Source organism: Vanessa cardui, chromosome 13, assembly GCF_905220365.1.
Source record: "Vanessa cardui chromosome 13, ilVanCard2.1, whole genome shotgun sequence".
NCBI classification, from domain to species: domain Eukaryota; kingdom Metazoa; phylum Arthropoda; class Insecta; order Lepidoptera; family Nymphalidae; genus Vanessa; species Vanessa cardui.
In genome coordinates, this window is record NC_061135.1 from 12,013,393 (window position 1) to 12,035,056 (window position 21,664).

General features: G+C 32.8%; 1 protein-coding gene across 1 annotated transcript in view; it reads left to right on the plus strand.

The window, feature by feature from the left end:
• Positions 1–21,664, plus strand: part of LOC124534594 (acetylcholine receptor subunit alpha-like 1) — a 206,656-nt gene that overhangs the window by 176,152 nt on the left and 8,840 nt on the right. Inside the window, exons 4-5 of the mRNA XM_047110518.1 lie at positions 5,931–6,040; positions 11,661–11,841. Coding sequence (XP_046966474.1) covers positions 5,931–6,040; positions 11,661–11,841 — 291 coding nt within the window. The remainder of the gene's footprint in view (positions 1–5,930; positions 6,041–11,660; positions 11,842–21,664) is intronic.

Here is a 21,664-nt window from a genome sequence, read left to right on the forward strand (position 1 = left end):
CTAAGATCAATAAAAATAAAAAGAATTTAAAACAAATGTCGTTTTATGGCATTTGATAATGAATATTATATAATTTGAAAAAAATCTAAGAATATAAAGTCCGCAGGCGAAGTCACGTCGGTTAAAATAATAGTAGCCATTTGGGAATACGTTGATTTTTATCTTCTAAACTCGACAAATATTTTGATATTTCTCATCCTACACGAGTGTTAAAACGTTTATCACCTTTAAAAGATCATAAGTGTAAACACACGTTTATACAGAATTCGTATAAACAACTAGTTACTAGCTATAGGTAAATAACACAGTCCAAAAATATCAGTATCTTTTATGAAATCCTTGAAGTTTTTTGGAATAGCGAAAAACATTAGTGTCCTCTACGATCAACAATTCTTGACACGTGCAACATTTACAAACCCTTTTCACAAAATGAAACCATTGTAGGATAAAAATTTTACAAACACGCTGAATAGAAGTGGCCATGTCAAGTCACGTAGCTAACAAATGATAGTAGACATTCGGGAATTGACGTTGAAAGAAGATGTGGTCCTTTCTTTCATCGCTTGTCAAGATTCAACGTGACTAATAGAATGTCAATATGTCCTATGCGATTTTATTGTCTTTGTTCAAAAGAAATCCTCCTCGTTGAATTCTGAATTGCATATAACTGTTACTGTCAATTTATCCGTGTTGAAACTTACCTCAACTGCAGACTGTATTTCACTTATAAGAACTCCACGGTGTAGGATCGGTTTCATATTGACGGCATTTACTTTGTTGTTTATTTTTAAAATAGTTCGCAGATATAGACTTTGTATTTTGAAATAAATTTCTTGGGATTGCGTGTGAAAATACTTCATGGAAAAATATTATTTTATATCACGCTATATAAACATATAATTGAGACTACCAAAAACTGTTAAATTTTTTTAAACATTTGATTACAATATTGTTATAAAATGTTCCAAAATAAATATTCTGAACCGATAACTATGGGCAACTGAAGTAGTAAGTTGATAAACAAAATTCTTCGGGAGTGTACTTTTAGTTCCTAGTTCAAGTTGCGTATAATTTTCGTCATGTTTTCCTCTGAAGGGATGAAAACTTTATTTTGTTCTACGTTTTGAGTACCCTTATGTATTGGATTACCATTTCGCTATAGAGAAATATATATATAATCTGCAGAGTCGCGAACTACACGAGCCGAATAAATAAATCATAAACTTGGTTTCGACGATCATAACATTTTTATTATTATAAGGGCAACTTATATTCGTCTTGCAAAGTTTGTCCAGACAGAGATAGATGCTTAGCGAACTACTTAAGTTAGAACGAGAGGAATATACGTTGACAGTTTCGATGGGATATAGCTTTATCTTGGATGTAGCAACATAACATCTAAAATGGTATATCAGTAGATAGATGTTTTTGGGTCAATTCACAACCCTAATTAATATTTCTATTACTGTTTATTGCTATTGGATCTGTGAAATAACTTTATTTATTTATTACACAAAATATTGCTTAATGTGATTGTTTATTATGATTACTAAGTATAGGAAACTTTTCAAATAGATACATTTTTGATAAAGTAAAAACAAATCTAAAAACCTTGACAAACGAATTTATGGGATTATTATTCCTAGTGTTTATAAATTTTATACATTACATACCAACGTAAGCTATTGTAATTCATTATTTTCCATAAAACACCAAATATTAATAGCTTTTAAAGTTGAATGAGTGCCATACATACAACTCTTGTTTTTATCAATATGACGTCACTAAAATGAGTGACAGCATTTTTCAGAAAAAAAAAAGGTTTAAATTGAATTTAATTTTATTGCAAGGGGCGTGTTTATTTTGCCGGAACATATATATATATATATATATATATATATATATATATATATATTGTGTATTCTTATTAGGAAAATCGACACTTTGAAGTACTTTTTATTTCTACTCATATTGTGTAAAAACTAAACAAATCGTCAAGACAGCTTTTTTCAAGCGTTGCTTACTGTACCGTGACAGTTATCTATCCGAACGGTTCTGCAGACGTCGTTACTCAAAAACGTGTTAACTGCAAGTTAAGTCCCAGATGATTTATGATATGAAAGGGCCTGAGGAGCAAACTTCCCTACATAATATACTGAAGAAAGAGATGGAAGATCATCTTTTGAATCTGTGAGATAAGGAAGAAAAATTTGAACCTTCAGCCTCACATGATATGAACTAGAAAGAAACATCTTATAAGTAGGACAGTGTTGTGTCGATAATGAATTTTATATGATCTCAGTTGTCAGCGTCTTTTGACGTATTCTCTTCAGTTTCTACCGACTTAATACTATTTGTAGTTGAATATAAAAAAGGGCTTATGTAAAACGTAATCATTAATATATTCTTGTATATAAGACATTTATGTTTTGTGTTCTGTCATAGCATTTTAAGTAATATTATGTTTCAATTTTAACTGCAATTATAATTAAAATAATCAGCTCATAATAATGTTATTTGTAAACATTACAAATACATATGATGAAGAGATCGTCCATTTGGCAAATAAAGCGTTTATCACAAAACTTAATTTTAAGCGATTCTCATTATTAATTGTATTCAATATAAGGTTTTCAAACAAACAGTAATTATTAATTGTGTTACAATGAACTACTGCTTTATATGCAGCTCCAAAGTAAAACAAAGGACAGATTCCTTTTATTCATTTGGAACAATACATTTTGAAATTGAATGCAAGAATTAAAGAAAAAAAAAACAAATGTAATGCTCTGTTGTACTTTATCATTAATGGTGAAGTGATCATGACATCTGAATTATTAATTGAGTAGGGAAAGAAGGCATCAAACTATCTAAATGTTGACAGCTATGTACGAATTTATTTTCACTTATTGTCAGTGACGATAATAGTTACAAGTATGTTAACATAATATAGCATTCAGTAGTACTTGTGAAATAATAAATTATCACCATAAGGTAAGTCAGCTTCTTTTAAACAAGTTAACAAATAAAATATGTCTCATTTATAATATAGATGTAAATATCACCCTACACAATCCTAGTTTTTTCTGGTCATTTGACCATATTTATGACCAAGTTTGTGGCCTAAGTTTCAGACGTTTCGATGCGCGTTTTTGCGAACATACATATATTTAATAGTCATATTAAAGGAGAAAAGTAAATCCGCATAAATATTCTCCTTTGGTTCAGTAATAACTTCCGAATGGCAAAACATCCAAGTCAGTCTGTTTTACAATTAGTTTTAAAATAATTTATTAACTAACAAAGCTTAGCTGCAAAACGCATTCTTGCTGCGAATTCTTTTAAGTTACTGAAGTTAAACTTTCTAACATTTTTATTTCCAAGAGCGCTCATAACTGCCCGTTTGTTTTTTGCTTTGTTGATTATATTCGGCGTTTTATTCGTATCCGATGTTATTTCTTTACTTGGTCTCTCATAGTCTGAATTGTTTCTGTAAACAGCGTAACAACACTTGGTCCAACTTTTTGCGTTATTCGAGCTAATGTTCCGGCTTTATAAAAGGATTTCGCTAGCCCGCCCTTCATGAGCGAATATTTATTTTTTTTCCATTCCTTCCTTTACTAATTAAAAAAGTATCTCAGTATAGCGTTTGTTACATTTTTTTCGTTTTAAATTAAAGTGAGGGCCCGACAAAATATTGTTTGTTTTTATTTAAAGAGCAAAATGTAAAATTTAATATTCTTAAAGTAGTTAATAATTTATTTTGTTTAGTAGTCTAACTTATACATCGAGCCACGTCTAATTAAAAACTTTATTACTATTAAATGCTAACGATATTGTGCAATGAAGATAAATTAACTTCACTTCAATACAGTACGTGCTGCTTAGAAAGAACAATTTCAGATTTCAAAAGTAATAAAATAAATCGGTATGAACAAAATGCTTTAAGCCTTTGGTAATAAAAGTGGAATATAAAAACATCTTGGTTTTCCAACTTGAAGCTGATGTCAAATCGTCAGGGAGCTATTGAAGAGAACACCCAAATTATCGCCTACAGCGTTTTTGTCTCTTCGTACCATTAAATTTCAAATATTTGCGGTTCGAACACGTGAATATTGAAATATTTTCATAAGCTGTAATTGCTTTTTGTCGTTTAATAACATATTGTTAATTAAATATTTGAATCACTCTGTACTCTCGAATCATTTTCTGATTGATAATAATAATAAATTATTGTTTTTATTAAATATTCCGGCAGTTGCTACCTCGTTGGTCTACTGACAGATCCCGTGGTTCAAAATGGTCAGGCTCATAAAGCAATTATTGAGTTTTTATGGTAACAAATTACACAATATCAGCTGGAAACCTGGAAAGCCAAGAACTCCCGTGAGACAGCGTAAAACCTGCCTTTGCTTCTGAATTATTTACATTTGTGACATCGTCTTAGAGTATTTTAAGAGTGAGAGAATGCACGTTTGTCTTATAATATGTCCTGCGTAGTTGGCTTTTTTCTGTGGCTAAAGTTGGCCAGGAAGACAATCATCAAAGCTAAAAATGGTCTGCGATACCCAGTCTCAATCATCATGAAATTTTATCAACACATGATTTTTATTAATACACTTAAAGTACTTTAATAGCAGTAAATAACAATCACGAGACAATTTTAACTTCTTGATACCCAAATTATCACCTTTAATTACATATAAACATGTTTACATTTAAACACCAGGAAATTACGCGATTCAGAGTAATCAAACACAAATAGTATAAGCCCTGTTTCTAGTTCCCGAAACACGTTCTGCGTCGTAGTCAATATGTAATACCAGAATTACAATACTAAAACGCACATCAAATGCGTAATTCAATTAGATATAGCATTACGCGACCTATACGTGGTTATTTACAAAGACGCTTTCGAATTGAGGCCACATCGTCAAATTTAAATTGAGTTTTGCCAACAGTAATTTCATTTAACATACAAAGCTCGCCAAAATAATAATTGAGTTTCGTGATGAAGCAGCTATTCACTTGTGTTTTAAGGAGCCTCATTCTAAATTCGTTTTATTTATTAATGGGCCAATCCTGCCGTTATGTAACTTTAATTAAGTAGGATTAATTGTTTTTGAATACGAACCATGTGTACGCATCGCATCGTACAGTTACTTGATAAAGTGCTTACATTAAATTTCTTCTAAAAGTCTATGGTCCATTCGCTGACATAACAAAATTTATAGTTTAAAACAATTTATAGTGTCTTACTAAATTAAAAATATATTAAATCCTCAAACAAGACATTGTAGTAACTTTGGTAGATGATTAACATTTTAAGGACGATTTAAAAAAAAGTGATGATAATGAACTATTAAAAGGCATTACATATCTGATACCGTTACAAGTGAAAAATGGACGAGTCTATTTTCACTTACATCCAGCCCAATTGACGCTTGAAGCCGGAATCTAATAAGGCCCCGCAATTTCCGACGCTAACGGCTCTAAGCCAACAGACCGGATTTATTTGGGCCCAAGCGAAAACTCTTTTAAGAACACTTTCAAGAATATACGAATGTGGCCTGAGGACTTTCGGGCTTAAATGCTTTTGTAATAGATAGAATGGAACTTCCGGATTAAATGAATGATGAAGAAATACTTTATGACTCGAAATATCTTAAGTATAATTGAATCCTTTAAAATCAACAACATTCTTGAATCACCTTTTTTCTAGTGTCTACGACTATTATTATTCTTAGATTTTGAAAAAGAATCCAATTTGCCGTTTCTTATTAGGCTTAAAGCAATTTATTTCTTCTAAAACTATATTAAAATATGGGGCAAAAAAACAATTGCGCTCCATACAGTATATTTTTTTTTTATTTCTTTAGTTTTTGCTTTATAAAACTGTAATAAATGAAATTATTTGTTTTTTATAACAGGAATGGAACGATTACAAGCTAAAATGGAACCCCGACGATTATGGCGGCGTTGAAACTCTGCACGTGCCTTCTGAACACATATGGCTACCTGACATCGTGTTGTATAATAAGTATGTATTGATTCTTTATAAGTACACTAGTGAATCACCCCGGCTTGACATAGGTGTAATTAATAATAAGGATAGAACTTGAACAAAAAAAAAGCAACTTCAAATATTCTGAGTAATTAAAATTGGTGCCATTTTAAAATTTCACAAGTCAAATCATCAATTCAATTTCGGTTATAAATTAATTAACACAACGATCTATAAAATGATTAGTAATGAATGGAGACAATGGCTTCGCGAATAACCTAGACTCGTGATAGCGAACTTTTTTATAGGCCTTAAAAGAGCTACAATTTTCTTCTTTATAGTTTTTATATCATTGTGACTTTTAACCAGAGTTAGGAACAAAAGTGTACGTTAATGGAAAAAAAGCACCCTTATCGTCCTGCCATTTGTTACTAAATATTTATAAATATCATACAAATATTTTTGATGTAGCCCTATTGCTATTTTTGGAAATTGTATCAAAAATTTATTGGTTAAGAAGAAGTTAGCGGAGACACAGGCAGAAACAGGAAGCTATATTGTCTAATACAATTTAAAGAATCCTTATAGGAAGAAAAAGAAAAATGATCATTCGATCGAAAGTATAATACCGTTAAAAGGAAACTCTGTTAATCAAATTCATTAAATGCTCTTAGAAGGGCTTTGTGCAAGCCTGTCTGGGTAGGAACCACCCACTCATCACTTACTCTCCCTAAGCATCACAATGGATATCAGTATGGATATGTCCCGATTAGAAGGGTGAGAAAACGTAATTACGGGTTCAAAGGACAAAACTTTTTCATTCCCAAGATTAGTAGCGCACTAGTAACGAATGGTAAATATTTCTCTCACCATCAATGTATATGCAGTGAAGACTTACTTTACTTATCAATCACAACTAAAACAACTTCTTCTTTCACCATAGACGTTACCCCATATATTGTCTGAATAAAAATTTTAAGAAGATATTTTGTAATACTGTATCCATTCCGGATATTTCTAGTGTTCACTTTTCTCTGTATTTAATCTATTGCGTTTTTTATTTAAAAAAAAAACATCAAAGAGCTTAAATTCTTATAAAGTAACCCAAACATTAGTTTAACTCGAGGACTGTTTACGATGAAATCAATTTAAGAAAGTTTGCTAGAAACCTGCGTCCCGCTGTCCCAAGTTTTACTAGTCCAATTTCTTTCAATGAACGCAAACTTCGTCTATAAAATGTGATTTTATTTGGCGGTCCCCTTATCTCCTTATTTCCTTGGGTGACTACCATTATTTTGCATTATCACGATGACTCGACAAGTTTATCGAAGTATCCAAACTGCGACAAAAACTGGACGTCTTCCTCCCTTTCATTCTGCTTAACAGCGAATTATCCTCGTGTCAGTTCTATCGTTATTTATTGGTTAATATTTTAATTATTAAAAACAGAGGCTATTTATTACGAACCCCATGTTAGGCAGATTCTATTAATGAATTTTCTTTCTTTTATTAATAAAAAGTTATATTTTACTACACATCTTTTAATTCATTATAGCTTACAAATATAATAGAATTAGTCTCAAGCTGTTATTAATTACTTGAGCAACTCGCCAAATTTACAAAAATGTGACTTATGCGTTATAATGCTCCTGTTCTCCTGCGCAGAAGGCTTGGATCTTAATTCACCATGCCACTTCAGTTGTCGGTGAAAAAATATGTGACTGAATATACTTTAACAAATATTGTTATATCCCTTTTGTTGTTTCACTATTATTCACGAAATACATTAAAATTGAACTTAATTCAATTACATATTAAAAATTTCGAGGTGTTTTTGAATTCCAAACCTACGATTTCTAATGACGATTTGTATTCAGTGAGCTAGGATGTCTCGAATTTTATTGCATGGAATAAAATAGTTACCAAGGGTTAGTCAGTGAAATTTAAATCCATAAATACAATTTAAGCACTAATTGTATCACGGATTCAATTACGTCCTTAATACGTATATCAAGCTTCACGCTACATACTGAATGTAGCAAAAATAGCAATCGATTTTGGCGGAGCCTCAAGCCCCTAATTCGATTGGGGCCATCTCACTAACTTTAAAGCCATTTTTAAATCCCATATATTCCCGGCGTCACCCATTATCACTGGCAGCTCACCGCATTTCTATGCATTAACGCCACCTAACGGAACCACTCACAGTATCGACGTGCTTATGCCTCTTAAAATAGAGTTCAAATTCAAATGTGGTTAGTTAAACGGCAGAGTGGAGAATGTGCCTGAAGTTGGCCAGGCGGAAGGCACGATAAGTGCAGGCTTTAATCTAAATAGCATCAAGGTAGCATTAAACACGGTAGGATAAACACTGACTAAATCGCATCAAACGAGAACGCTTCTTTCAATTGTAATTGCGAAGAAACTAAAGGAAGAATTAGTAGTCAAGAGCTTGTAGATCTTTGAAGGCAGAATTGTAAAAGGTAATAACAACTATATAAAACCTTCTATTCAGTACCATTAAGGACTTAAGTTAGTGTTGCTGCTTGGTTGAAAGATTTCGCTCCTTCGTCATAATATTTTTACTTTCTGATTTGCAATATAAGTTCATTAGGACATTTTCAATGATTAATGCTATAGGAATAAAGCCATACTTTAAGTGACCCTCAATAATTGAGAGACAGCAAAACAATTCTTATCTTAAGACATCTAAAAAAGGTATAATTTCTTGTACATTTATGATTCCACTCTATATTTTTAAGACATATACGATTGTCAAAAGTTTTAAAAATAAAAAAAGATTAGTGAACTGCATTGGAAACACAGCTAGTAATTTTAAATATCCACGAGTTACGCTGTGACAAATAATCATAGTTTTGTTATAATACGATTATCTTGAACATTTCCATTATACACATGTTATTATCAAAACAGATATTATCATTGTTGTTTACAAACAACTGAATAAACAGCGAAGATGCAATCCATAATACCGCTATTGCAATTCCGATAATGCTTATAGGAAACTGGGAACAGCTTGCTTTGCTGTGAAACAAGCATGTTTGCTCAAGTGCTCACAGGTTTATGCCCGATCATGTGTAAGTGGACATCCTTTATGCATAATGTTTGAGGCTCCAACAACGCTACCCGTGAGATAAATACACATAAAATAGTTCTTCTATACAGTCTTTTAGTCACTCACAAAAAAAAAAAACCACTTTACTATAAGTATAAAATTTTGGATACAACTAAATTATTATCTTACTTTTATTTTAGGCCTCCTGTCCTCTTAAGGATAAATAAATCCCTTTACTATCATGCTGATGAATTTCTGATAAATGCAAGTTTCCCCACGATTATTACCTTCATGGCAAAGCACAAAATTGCTACAAAATAAGCACTAAAAATTCATCTGATTTCTCGCCACCAAATTTGGTAAAGATCCACTTATTCTATTTATTAAGCCATCAATAAAATTTTCGATTAAAAATGTCGATCAGTAAATGATCACCCCCAAAATATTCACCAATAAATATGCTGACATACTTGACTGATGCTTCTCTTGCCTCATAAAATATTCCTCGCACAGAGGCCTTCATTCGTCATCCGCCAACCGTCCGTGACTTATCTTTTCGAAATATCAATAAGCAATACATTTGCCATGTGAGCTGGAATCAAATAAATTTTACCATATATTCTTTCGGCGAAACTTTATTACCATCTTCTTTGCAGCCCCCTTCCGTATACTTAATAGGCCTTCGCCTCAAACCATAAAAAAATCCTTTGACATTTATTTATGGTACACAAATGTGCCCACTTTAATTATTTATAATACATACATGTTATTCTGAACAATGTTTACGTAAGCAAAAGATCTTCATTTATCTTAAAAATATTTATTGATTATTTATGCAAGATTAGCAGTAACAGACATGTATTTCGCAATATTGGCATTATTTTTCACTTCGAAACAAAACTCTTTTAATTTGATTTTTGGAATGAATAGTCAAACTATACTAATAAAAGTCAGGACATTGAAATTTAGATTAGTTTTTAGAGTACATCAAGGCGAATAGGCGTTATAAAGAGACATGAAGGTCATATTTTTAAATTTAAGCGGATAGAGGTTACTGTTTAATGCACCTGTGACTACCCTAAAAGCTCTCGCGAATATTCGGTGTAAACTTTATTTTTAATGGCACCACGTTAGCATAATGGAAGACAACGCGAACCATATTTTATGAGACAATTTTCACGGATGTGAAACTTGGCTGTGACAACGCTTTTAGAGACGGCGACAACAAAATTTGCTTAAGTCAGTCAAGTCTTTGAATGAAGTGTTTTCTTGTAACGAAATTGACGGCTTAATTTTAACTTAAACTGATTTGTGATCTCGAACGTTATTTTTGCGTCGTGTTGTCTCTTGGGATTTCAATTTTACAAGGTTATAATTTAGTTTCGATACAACAGATTTATTTTGTTTATCTTCGAAAAATGTGTACAGCTAGCTTTCCTAACAATAAGAGGGAGATAAATAATGCTAGTAGTTATATATTTTTTAATTAAATTTTCTTTAGTTATTTATACTGAAAATGAATAAAGTCTCCTTAAATAAGCATGTTTTTGTTCAAACATTCTGCCGGCGTTTTATTTTTTCTAAGCACAAGTAATTTACAGAGAAAGCAGCAGGTTCTATAACATCTAATTTATCTTACGTTGACTCGAAGCTTAGTAGAGACAATATATAATACCAATGTATCACTTTGAACCATGTTCTCACCAGCTCAGCAAGCTATTTGCGGTTGTGGACGGAGAACGATCCACCCACAACCTGTCCCCTAATCGATTTCCATTGGCGAACATCAGTATTTAACAAAACATTTATCCCTCGAATAAACAGCAATGGATACTATTTTAATTGATAATTACGCAGCAGATCGCATAGTGCTAGCACTATTGTTAATAGTACAAAAGGGCTAGTAGATTACATCAACAAACGGTGTGATGTAAATTAATGTTTTGTTATGGCTCTAGTCTCATAAATTAAATAAAGGTATTTGCTTAATATGATAATGTTTGTAGTCAAAGGATTATGAATGTATTTTAGTTTAGATACACTATGTTCTTAGAAATTAATTGTCCATTGTGGATGAAGTTAGAATTGACAAACTAAATTTCAACTAAATAAAGATAATTCGAGTAAAGATAGATAAGAAAACAGGCTTCCGATTTATTTTCATTTACATGTAAGTACAGAACAGTACAGTAACAGCCTGTAAATTTCCCACTGCTGGGCTGAGGCCACCTCTCCCACTAAGGAGAAGGTTTGGACCACGCTATTCCAATGTGGGTTGGTGGAATGCGCACTTGGCAGAATTTCGATGAAATTAGACACATGCAGGTTTCACACACACCGAGCATGAGATGAATTATAAACATAATTAAGCACATATAAATCGTGGTGCTTGCCTGGGCTTGAACCCGCAATCATCGGTTAAAATGCACGCGTTCTAACCACTGGGCCATCTCAGCTCTAAATGTAAAATAGTTCTATATTCAAAATATTATGTTTTATAATTGGGATTGAGTTTACATATTTTTTTGTTGCTATTGTTTATAGTTTTTTTGTATGTAATAATCTGATATATTGTTTCAGTGCGGACGGCAACTATGAAGTGACTATAATGACTAAAGCTATCCTTCACCATGACGGAAAAGTTGTTTGGAAGCCGCCTGCCATTTATAAGTCCTTTTGTGAGATCGACGTCGAGTACTTTCCCTTCGATGAACAGACCTGCTTCATGAAATTTGGTTCATGGAGCTATGACGGATACACGGTAGTGTACTTGTACCATATATACATAAAATAAAATAGGAATGTCTGTTTGTAATATTAAAATAAAAGTTTTTTTACTAAATAAGCGGTATAGTACAGGATCCGGGGCCTATTTTGTCACTTGATTACTATCAAGCTAATTTTCCGTGAGTAGCTTCATTTTGATAAGACGCCCAACAATTTCCTGTGCGAAAATTCTCGATATTGGTAGCTAACAGAGGTAGCAATAATAAAATATGTCGATTTGATGATTCTCAAATATTAATTACTAACTGGATTGTTTTTTATTAAATCTTAAGATAATTATCTAAATTATTTGAAAAAATATTTGTCCTACAAAATCTATGGTTTCATCAAAGAGTCCTACCCCTCCAACATGTATTGATAACGAGATCACCAAAAATTATTACTAACCAGCTGATTTTAGGGTTCCGTACGTCTGAATACAAAAACGGAACCCTTATAGGATCACTCGTGTGTCTGTCCGTCCGTCGCTTACAGTCAATTATCTCCGAATCTATTAGACCGATTAAGTTGAAATTTGGTACACATATCAATTCCTGTAACCCAAACACAGAGGTGTGACGTGAGTAGATGAAATCTGTATATGGGGGGTCATTTTGGGGGGGAAGGGGAAAATTAAAAAAAAAATATCTGAAAACTGCATCGTGTGGCATATCAAATGAAAGGTCTTGTTGAGAAGATCTTAAATGTTTTTTTTTGTAATTTTAAAATAAATAGTTTCCAAGTTATTCAAGAAAATAGACGAAAATCGACCATTCCCCCCCCCTTATCTCCGAAACTACTGAACCTAAAATTTTGAAAAAAATACAGAAATTAGTTTTCTCCTTATAGATTATAGGAAAACCTATAAGAAGTCCATGATATTAAAATAACATGGTAAATCACTCAATATTGTGCGTACCAACTTACATTTGCAGGTGGAATGTGTGGGAGAACATATTTTTAACTCCAATGTTAAGTTTTGTTAAATCGGTTTGTAGATGAATATTTAACGAAAAAAATAAGCCCATAATGAGCATTCTACGACCAATGTTTTAGGAGATATTAATTAATTTTTCAATTTAATTCCGCCCGCGGTATGACAAATAAATGCTTAGTAAGGCGCGGGCCCTTACTACGGCATTATGAGACATGACCTTCACGTTGCTCTACTTGAGACAGATTTGTGCGCTAGTGTCTTGTTTCAATAATATAGTTGTAAACAAATCAATGAAGACATAAAAGTGTTATAGTATGAATCGTTTAGAAAAATTAAAAATTTAAATGTAGAATTTATGGGAAAACCGATCAGGATGAAAATGTGCATAGAAGTAGTATTCGAGTCCATAATTAAACTTTTTTTTTTAAGTTATTCATATTTTTTTTTCTTTTAATTATAAGAATGTGACTGATTCTTTTTTATTTTTTATTATTATTTTTTTCCTTCAATTATTCGTAAATTTTAATTCATCTATTATTTGCAGTTAAAATTATAGGTAGGTGAAAAATAAAATGTAATGTGTTATACGATTTTTTTTTAATTTATTTAAAAATATTATTTAATTATAAATCATGATCAAATGGTACATGCTTCCGAATAATAATCATTATAAAATATAAATTGAAAATATTTCGTATGGGAGATTATATTTCATTTTCTACTTACCTCTAATTTTCACCGCAGATCATAAATAAATAGAAATTTACAAAAAATAAAAGGGAAAAAATTAATAATAAAGAATAACTAAGAAACAGTCATTTTATTTTTATAATCAATGAAAGAAAATATAAATAAATAATAATATATACATATATACCTATATTATACAGTATATACATATATACATATATTATACAGGTAATATATACATATATACCTGGAATACTACCTTTACGCACATTTTCATCTCAATAGATTTCCCCAAGGTCGTGCCCTCCACTAGTCAGTCCGATCAAAGTGATTAAAATATATTAAAAAATTCATCTCTACATTATATATATTTTCATTGGTCGGTAATCTTATCAAATACAAAATTTTCACAGTTTGAAAAGAAAACATATTTCGATTACACTCGATTAAAATTTAACATTCTCATTGCTTTATAGCGTCAAAAATTCGAGGTATAATTAATCTATTGTTATACAAATGTCTCGATCTCTGATAAATATATTACAAAATATTGTAATAAAATGATTGTTTAAGCAATTGGTTTTTTAAACAATAAGTCTTATAATTTTCTTCAGGGGTTGTTTGTTTTTCATATTCGATTAATAATTTAAAGAAAGAAAATTAAAAATCGAACGTTTTTGAAGCATTTAATGACGTATTGGCTGGAGTAATATTAATGTGATGCGCGCTGCGCTGCGAGTGTGGTGGGGATTTCGAGTCTATGTCACAGACACAAGGCCCGCGCGGCTCATTCGCGCGGTCGGCTCCCTATGCTGCAGACGTATCCCAGACTTCTATATATTGATGTGATAATTTTCGTCGTTTCTATCGTAGTAAGATTTATTACAAAAAAAAATATTTCACAAAAAATATTTTTCCCTATTGAAAATGACTTCTGTACAGTTATCATATAACTATCTGTTGGATAATGGTAGTTATGTTGAAGAAGATGTTGTGGAGGAGTTTAACTCCTTACTTAGAGTAGTTCATGGGTATCAAAACCGAAGTGTTTATGAGATAACAACAGAGAGATTGCGCCAAAAAGCTCTCCCTGTTGATCCGAACTCAAATTTTCTACAGGTTTTATTTCGTCCTGATTCTGACGATTTTTCGAAAGTTGGGCATTGGGTTTGTGTCTATTATTCATCTCATACGCTCAAAGTTTATGATAGTTTGTATAAAAATCTTAGTGAAATACAGGCAGAGTATTTGAGAAAATTGTTTCCTTACATTCTAGAAAATGAAATCATATTTCCTGTTGTACAAAAACAACCAAATTTGATTGATTGCGGCTTATACGCAATAGCATTTAGTACTTCAATTGTGTTAGGCCTTGATCCATGTAATATTAAATTCAATGTCGAGTTTTTAAGAAGTCATACTTTAAACATTCTTTTAACACATAGGCTAACAGAATTTCCGTCTACAGTTATTAATCGTGGTGGACGTCCCCAAAACAAATACTGTGGCACTAAGTTAGAAAGAAAACGTATTGGTGAAAGAAACAAAAAAAGGCGCCAAAAAATCAATAAACTATCGAACTGTAGTCAAATAGAGGTTTTAGGGAAAACTGTTCTCTCGATTACTATTCCTGTTTCCTATGAAACATTGGAAAATCCTAATTGTTCGTATGATCAGAACGCCCCTATAAATAGTAATTTCAGCCCAGTAAAAAGTACTTCGCTTATTGCTTGTAAAAGAAAATCGTCAAGGATATTAGAGAATAACCTCAAACGAGAAAGATTATCCAGATGTAGTGATGACACTAAAAATAGAAAAAAAGAGCGAGATAAAGAGTCGAAAAAACTGCAACGTTCAGTACCTCGTAGACGCAAGACGGAGCAAAAACGCAATACTGTTTCGCGTCGCATTTCACGTCAGGATCGTACTTACAGGGAACGCGAACGGGTACTTAACACTGCATCACACCATATTTTACGTCAGGATCCTGCATATAAAACGCTAGAACAGGAACGTGATACCATAGCGCATCGTTTATCACGTAAAAATCCAGAATACGCTACTCGTGAAACCGAAATTCGAAATATACGAAATCAGAATATTGAAAATGATTGGGACAAAATTGAAAAACAATTCTTTGATTCTATTTTACATGGCCACACAAGCATTTGTTCGTGCTGCGGAAGATTGTGGCATAGAAACTCCCTGAAGTCATTAAAAGTAAATCATCTGTCTTTTTTCCTAGATGAAGTCATGAGAAACATAAAATTAAGTACATTTTCTGATAATAATAATTATATGTTTTGCTACACTTGTCATAATAATTTGAAAGCGGGAAAAATACCGAGATTAGCAATGAGTAATGGTTTACTGTTCCCTGATATTCCTGACGTTTTACAAAAACTTACACCACTTGAGGAGCGATTGGTTTCACCAAGACATATATTCCTTAAAATAGTAAGAAAAGGGCAGGGCCTTGGTTATCAACATGGATTAACAGGTGGAGTTGTTAACGTGCCTGTGGATGTAAATACTATGATTTCAGCGTTGCCTAGACATCCATCTGATAATCACATTATTACAATAGAATTAAAACGGAGAATGTGTTATAAGCATGGTCGAAAAGAGCGAATCCGGCCGGACGTAATCAGAGAAGCTGCAAAGTATTTAGTGCAAACTGATTTGTTTAAGAAAATAGGTATCAAATATGATGAAGAGTGGATTTACGATGACCAATCCGATGACGAAAATTGTCTCGAAAAATGTACGTGTGATGTTTTGGCACAAGAAGAAAAAAATATTAACCCTGGAAATGTAGAAACTCTATTAGATAATGAAAAAGATGTTACTATTACAATGGCGCCAGGAGAAGGTAATCAACCAAGGTCACTAATTTATGATGAATATATGGAAGAATTAGGCTTCATTAAAATACACGGAGGGGTTGAGCGGAAATTCAAAATAAATTTGAGTAATTCCGAAATTATGAAATCAGAGATAACAAGATTTGACCGGAGAGCCATGAGGGCTGACTATTTATTTACTTTGTTGAAAAAACAACAAATGTTACAGCTGCGAAATAATATTTTGACCTGCTTACGAAAAAAAGTAAATAATTCTGTACCTATTATAGTTTCCAATCTGCTGAAAGATGAGTATTTGAATAATCTTATACAGCATGATGACGGGTATAGAGTTTTGTGCGACGTGAGAAATTCACCAGCTCATTGGGAAAACGAAAAAAAAAAGGTACTCGCTATGGTTCGACAATTCGGAGTGCCAACCCTTTTTGTTACTGTGTCAGCTGCAGAGGCCAAATGGCCAGAACTTATAAAACAACTTAAAAAAACTGTTGATAAGGGAGAAGTTAGTCTTAAAGAGGCACGATCTATCTCTTATGAGGAAAAGGCACGTCTTATTCAATCAGACCCATTTATTTGTGTCACATTTTTTGAAACAAGGCTTAAAGAATTGATGAAGACATGGTTAGTTCCATCAGGACCATTTGGGGACAATAAGATTAGCCATCAGTACCATAGGATAGAATTTCAACATCGTGGATCGCCACATGCACACATAATGTTGTGGATAGAAGGTGCACCAATATATACTCCCGAAGACGAAACTTCTATTGAAAATATCATAAAATTTGTTGATATGATCGTATCTTGTGACAGTAATGAAATAAGTAACGATCTTGTAGCAATACAAACACACAAACACACTCACACATGTCACCCAAAACCAGACCGACCATGCAGATTCGGAATACCTTTCTTTCCAATGGACAAAACAAGATTGTTGACTGAATTGTATAAAGACGATCCTTCCACAGCAAAATGGAAAAAAAATTCTAAAAAGTTAAAAGAAGACCTATCTAATGTTTCTAATGATATCACATTTGATGATTACTTGAAATCCACTGGATTAACTATATCCGAATATATTTTAGCCGTAAGAGCTACACTCAAACGACCAAAAATATTTTTGAAAAGAAAACCCAAAGATATCTTGTTAAATCCGTTTTGCAAAAAAATATTAGAACTACAGCAGGCGAATATGGATTGCCAGTTTATATTAGATCCTTTTGCATGTTCAGTTTATATTGTAGACTACATTAATAAAACTGACAGAGGTATGTCCAACTTACTTAGAGCTGCTGTAGAGGAAGCTAAAAATGGTAATGCAAATATAAAAGAATCTCTACGTGCGATATCTAAAGTGTTTCTCAATTCATCAGAAATTTCTGCGCAAGAAGCTATTTACTGCCTCGCAGGATTGCCTTTGTCTCGTGCCAGCGAAGCTGATATTTATATTAATACGGGTCATCCAAACGAACGAGTAGGTATTCTAAAGCCGATGGAAACATTGAAGTCATTGAATGCTTCCTCTACTGATATATTTCAAAAAAATTTGTTAGACCATTACATCAATCGACCACAGGATGATTATTTCGAAAGAATGAGCTTGGCATATTTTGCTGCCTATTATACCTATTCAACTAAGCTATCAAAATCGTACGAGAATGAAAATATGGAAGAAAATACCGAAGATAGAACAACTGGTAGCTGGATACAATTATTAAATAATGACGGCTACATACGAAGAAGATTAAAGCCTAAAATAATACGTTTTCGACGATATAATCGTGAGCAGGACCCAGATAACTTTTATAGAGAGCAGATTATGTTATATGTACCTTGGAGGAATGAAGAGTCAGAGCTTGTAAATGACGAATTAAATTTAGAAGAAATTTTCCTCAATAAATGTAATATGATAAAATCAGAAAGTATACAGTTCAATTCCTTAGGAGGGCCAGAAGAATTTGAAGCGTTATTAGCAGCGGTTCGAAATGCAGAAAATGATGATGAAGAAAATGATAACAATCGAGCTGAAGCAAGAGCCTGTGCTCTAGGTGAATATGAATTGGAGACCCAAGAAATTGATCCCGACCATTGTTTGCAATTACAAGGGGAACAAGGCAATGACTTGATATGTAGAGTAATTGCTCAACCATTATTAATGAACGAAGATCATGTGCTCGCATTACTAAGAATGTTGAATAGTGACCAAAGAAATTTTGTTTTGCACCTAGGAAATCTGTTCACGCAACAATTAGAGCTCCCATTTTATTATTTTGTCAGCGGCGGTGCTGGAGTTGGTAAAAGCTTGCTGATAAAGGCCCTTTATCAATATTTAATGTTAATCTTTAATCGTGAGCCTGGAACTAACCCAGATGAAATAAAAATATTACTTTGCGCCTTTACTGGCAAAGCCGCGTTTGGTATTGGAGGACAAACTGTTCACAACGCATTCTGTTTGCCAATTTCACAGTGTGGTAGTACTATGCCGTCTTTGTCGGCAGGCACGGCTAACACATTAGCTAGTAAGCTATGTAAAGTTAAATTAATAATTTTAGACGAAATATCTATGTTGGGAAGTAGGACTTTCAATCAGATTAATCGCAGATTACAGCAAATTTTTCATACAGACGTCCCGTTTGCTGGTAAATCTATTATTTCTGTAGGAGATTTTAATCAATTGCCGCCAGTTGGAGACAACTGGATTTTTCAGCCTAATACAGGACGTAATCCGATGGCAGTTCTAGCTGGTGCACCATTGTGGGAACCATTTCGGCTGTTTCCGATGACTAAAATAATGCGTCAGAGGGATGATCTCAATTTTGCTATTGCTTTGAATAACATGGCTACTGGTAATATGAATCACATTGATATTCAACTTATCAAGTCGCGGTGTTTCAAAATGAGCAGCTTACCTGCTGATGCTGATGGTGCTATACATTTATTTGCAAGTAACAAAGAAGTGGACAATTACAACAAACAAAAATTATCACTAATGAATACTGAAGGTTGTTCTGTCAAGGCTATAGACATAGTTTCCGGTTCACCCAATCCGATAGCAAAAAAAAAAGCATTACAATCAGTGAACGCATTACCAACAATGAAGACATACGGCTTGCCTAAGATACTGTATGTGAAAATAAGTGCCCGATATATGATAACAGTAAATCTAGATACATCTGATGGACTAGTTAATGGCACTACAGGATTACTGAAAGCTATAGAATATGGTCGCCATATCACTACTAATGAAAGAAGACCTTTGCGATTGTGGTTACAGTTTGATAACAATGTCGGTATTGCGACAAGGAATAAATTTGAGGTTCATACCCGGAATCACCATGCATATATAGAATCTCAGTGGACACCGCTAGAAACTTCTACGTATACAGTGAAACAATGGAAGTCATCGAACCTCAAGGTACATCGGTCTCAATTTCCAGTAGTACCAGCTGAGGGAATGACGATTCATAAATCTCAAGGCTGCACTATGGAAAAAATAGTTGTTCATTTGAGTAGAAATGTGAAGCGATCAATGTTATATGTAGCCTGTTCTCGAGCTACTTCAGCTAGTGGCCTTTATTTGGTTACATCAGATGGTAATTTCAATCCCCCAGCAAAGGTATCAGAAAAAAGTGCAGTTCATTTGGAAATGATGAGACTGTTAGAAAATAAATTGATACCCCAGTTCGAAGTTTTACAGTCACCAGGAGATGAAATTCAAATAATCTTTCATAATGTACAATCATTGCGTAAACATTTACTAGATGTAAAAGCTGATTGTATAATTCATTCATCTCATATTACATTATTCGTAGAAACTTGGGGCTCTCGAAGCGACAATTTTGAGTTGGAAGGTTTTGAGCAAGTGTGCAGAATAGACGGTCCCAATGTATTGAATGCAAATCCCGGAAGGGGTGCAATAGCATATATAAATTGTAATTACGTCAATGAATTAGATGACGGTTCCAATAAAGGTTTATTTATAGATAGTCCAGGAGGTGGACACTGTGAATGTCTTCAATTCAAAGCATTTGGTGTTCAATTTTTAACCGTATATAAATCACCAAGATGTCTTCCGAAAATTGCAGTCGAATGTATTAAAAAGGCTATTAGTGCAAACGAAAAGATTATTATTGCCGGTGACTTTAATATTGATTTTAAGGACAAATCAAAAAATGAAATATCAGAATACCTTCTGTCACTCGGTCTTACTCCGCGTATTCAAGAATATACAACAAGACAAAATTCAACAATAGATAATATATTTAGTAATATCCCTCTCCAATCAGGGACCATTCATACTTTTTTTAGTTACCACAAACAAATTTGGGTCAGATTTAAAAAAAACATATAGGTAACATCGTACGGAACCCTCTTCACGCGAGTTCAACTCGCACTTGCCCCCTTTTTTTTTTTTATTACTTAGTTAATATATATATATAATGTCACGGTCATATTGTCCTACAAATTCCGTGGTATGTTATCCCGGTCCTACGGTCAAAAGTAGTAGTACAGATCATTGATGTAAAAATAATTACTATCAAGCTGAATCTTCGTGAATAGCATCGTTTTGATGAGACGCCCAACAATTTCCTGTGCGAAAATTCTTGATATTGGTAGCTAACAGAGGTAGCAATAATAAAATATGTCGATTTGATGATTCTCAAATATTAATTACTAACTGGATTGTTTTTTATTAAATCTTAAGATAATTATCTAAATTATTTGAAAAAATATTTGTCCTACAAAATCTATGGTTTCATCAAAGAGTCCTCCCCCTCCAACATGTATTGATAACGAGATTACCAAAAATTATTACTAACCAGCTGATTTTTTTTTTATTACTTAGTTAATATATATATAATGTAACGGTCATATTGTCCTACAAATTCCGTGGTATGTTATCCCGGTCCTACGGTCGAAAGTAGTAGTACAGATCATAAATGTAAAAATAGCGTGGTACGCTATTGCGGTGCTCCAATTGAATATATATTGGAAAGTCATGAAATTAAAAATCAATTTATTTCTCAAGCGTGAGAAAAAAAAAATCTTGACTTTTCGGTAGATTTCACTTAACAATAAGTTAAAAAGTTACTGAACGCCAACTGAAATTAAACAAAACAATAATTGATGGCAAATATGAATACTATTGGTTTGATGGTCCCCAAAGTCCATCTTTTGAAGAATTATCTTCTGAAATACAAGGTAACCTATTTATACTATTGTTATTTATTGATTGATTATTCATTATTATATAATTTACTTAATTTTTTCATGTTATTATAGAGTCAGATATCACAAGTGAGGAAAGTGACACAAATGAAGAT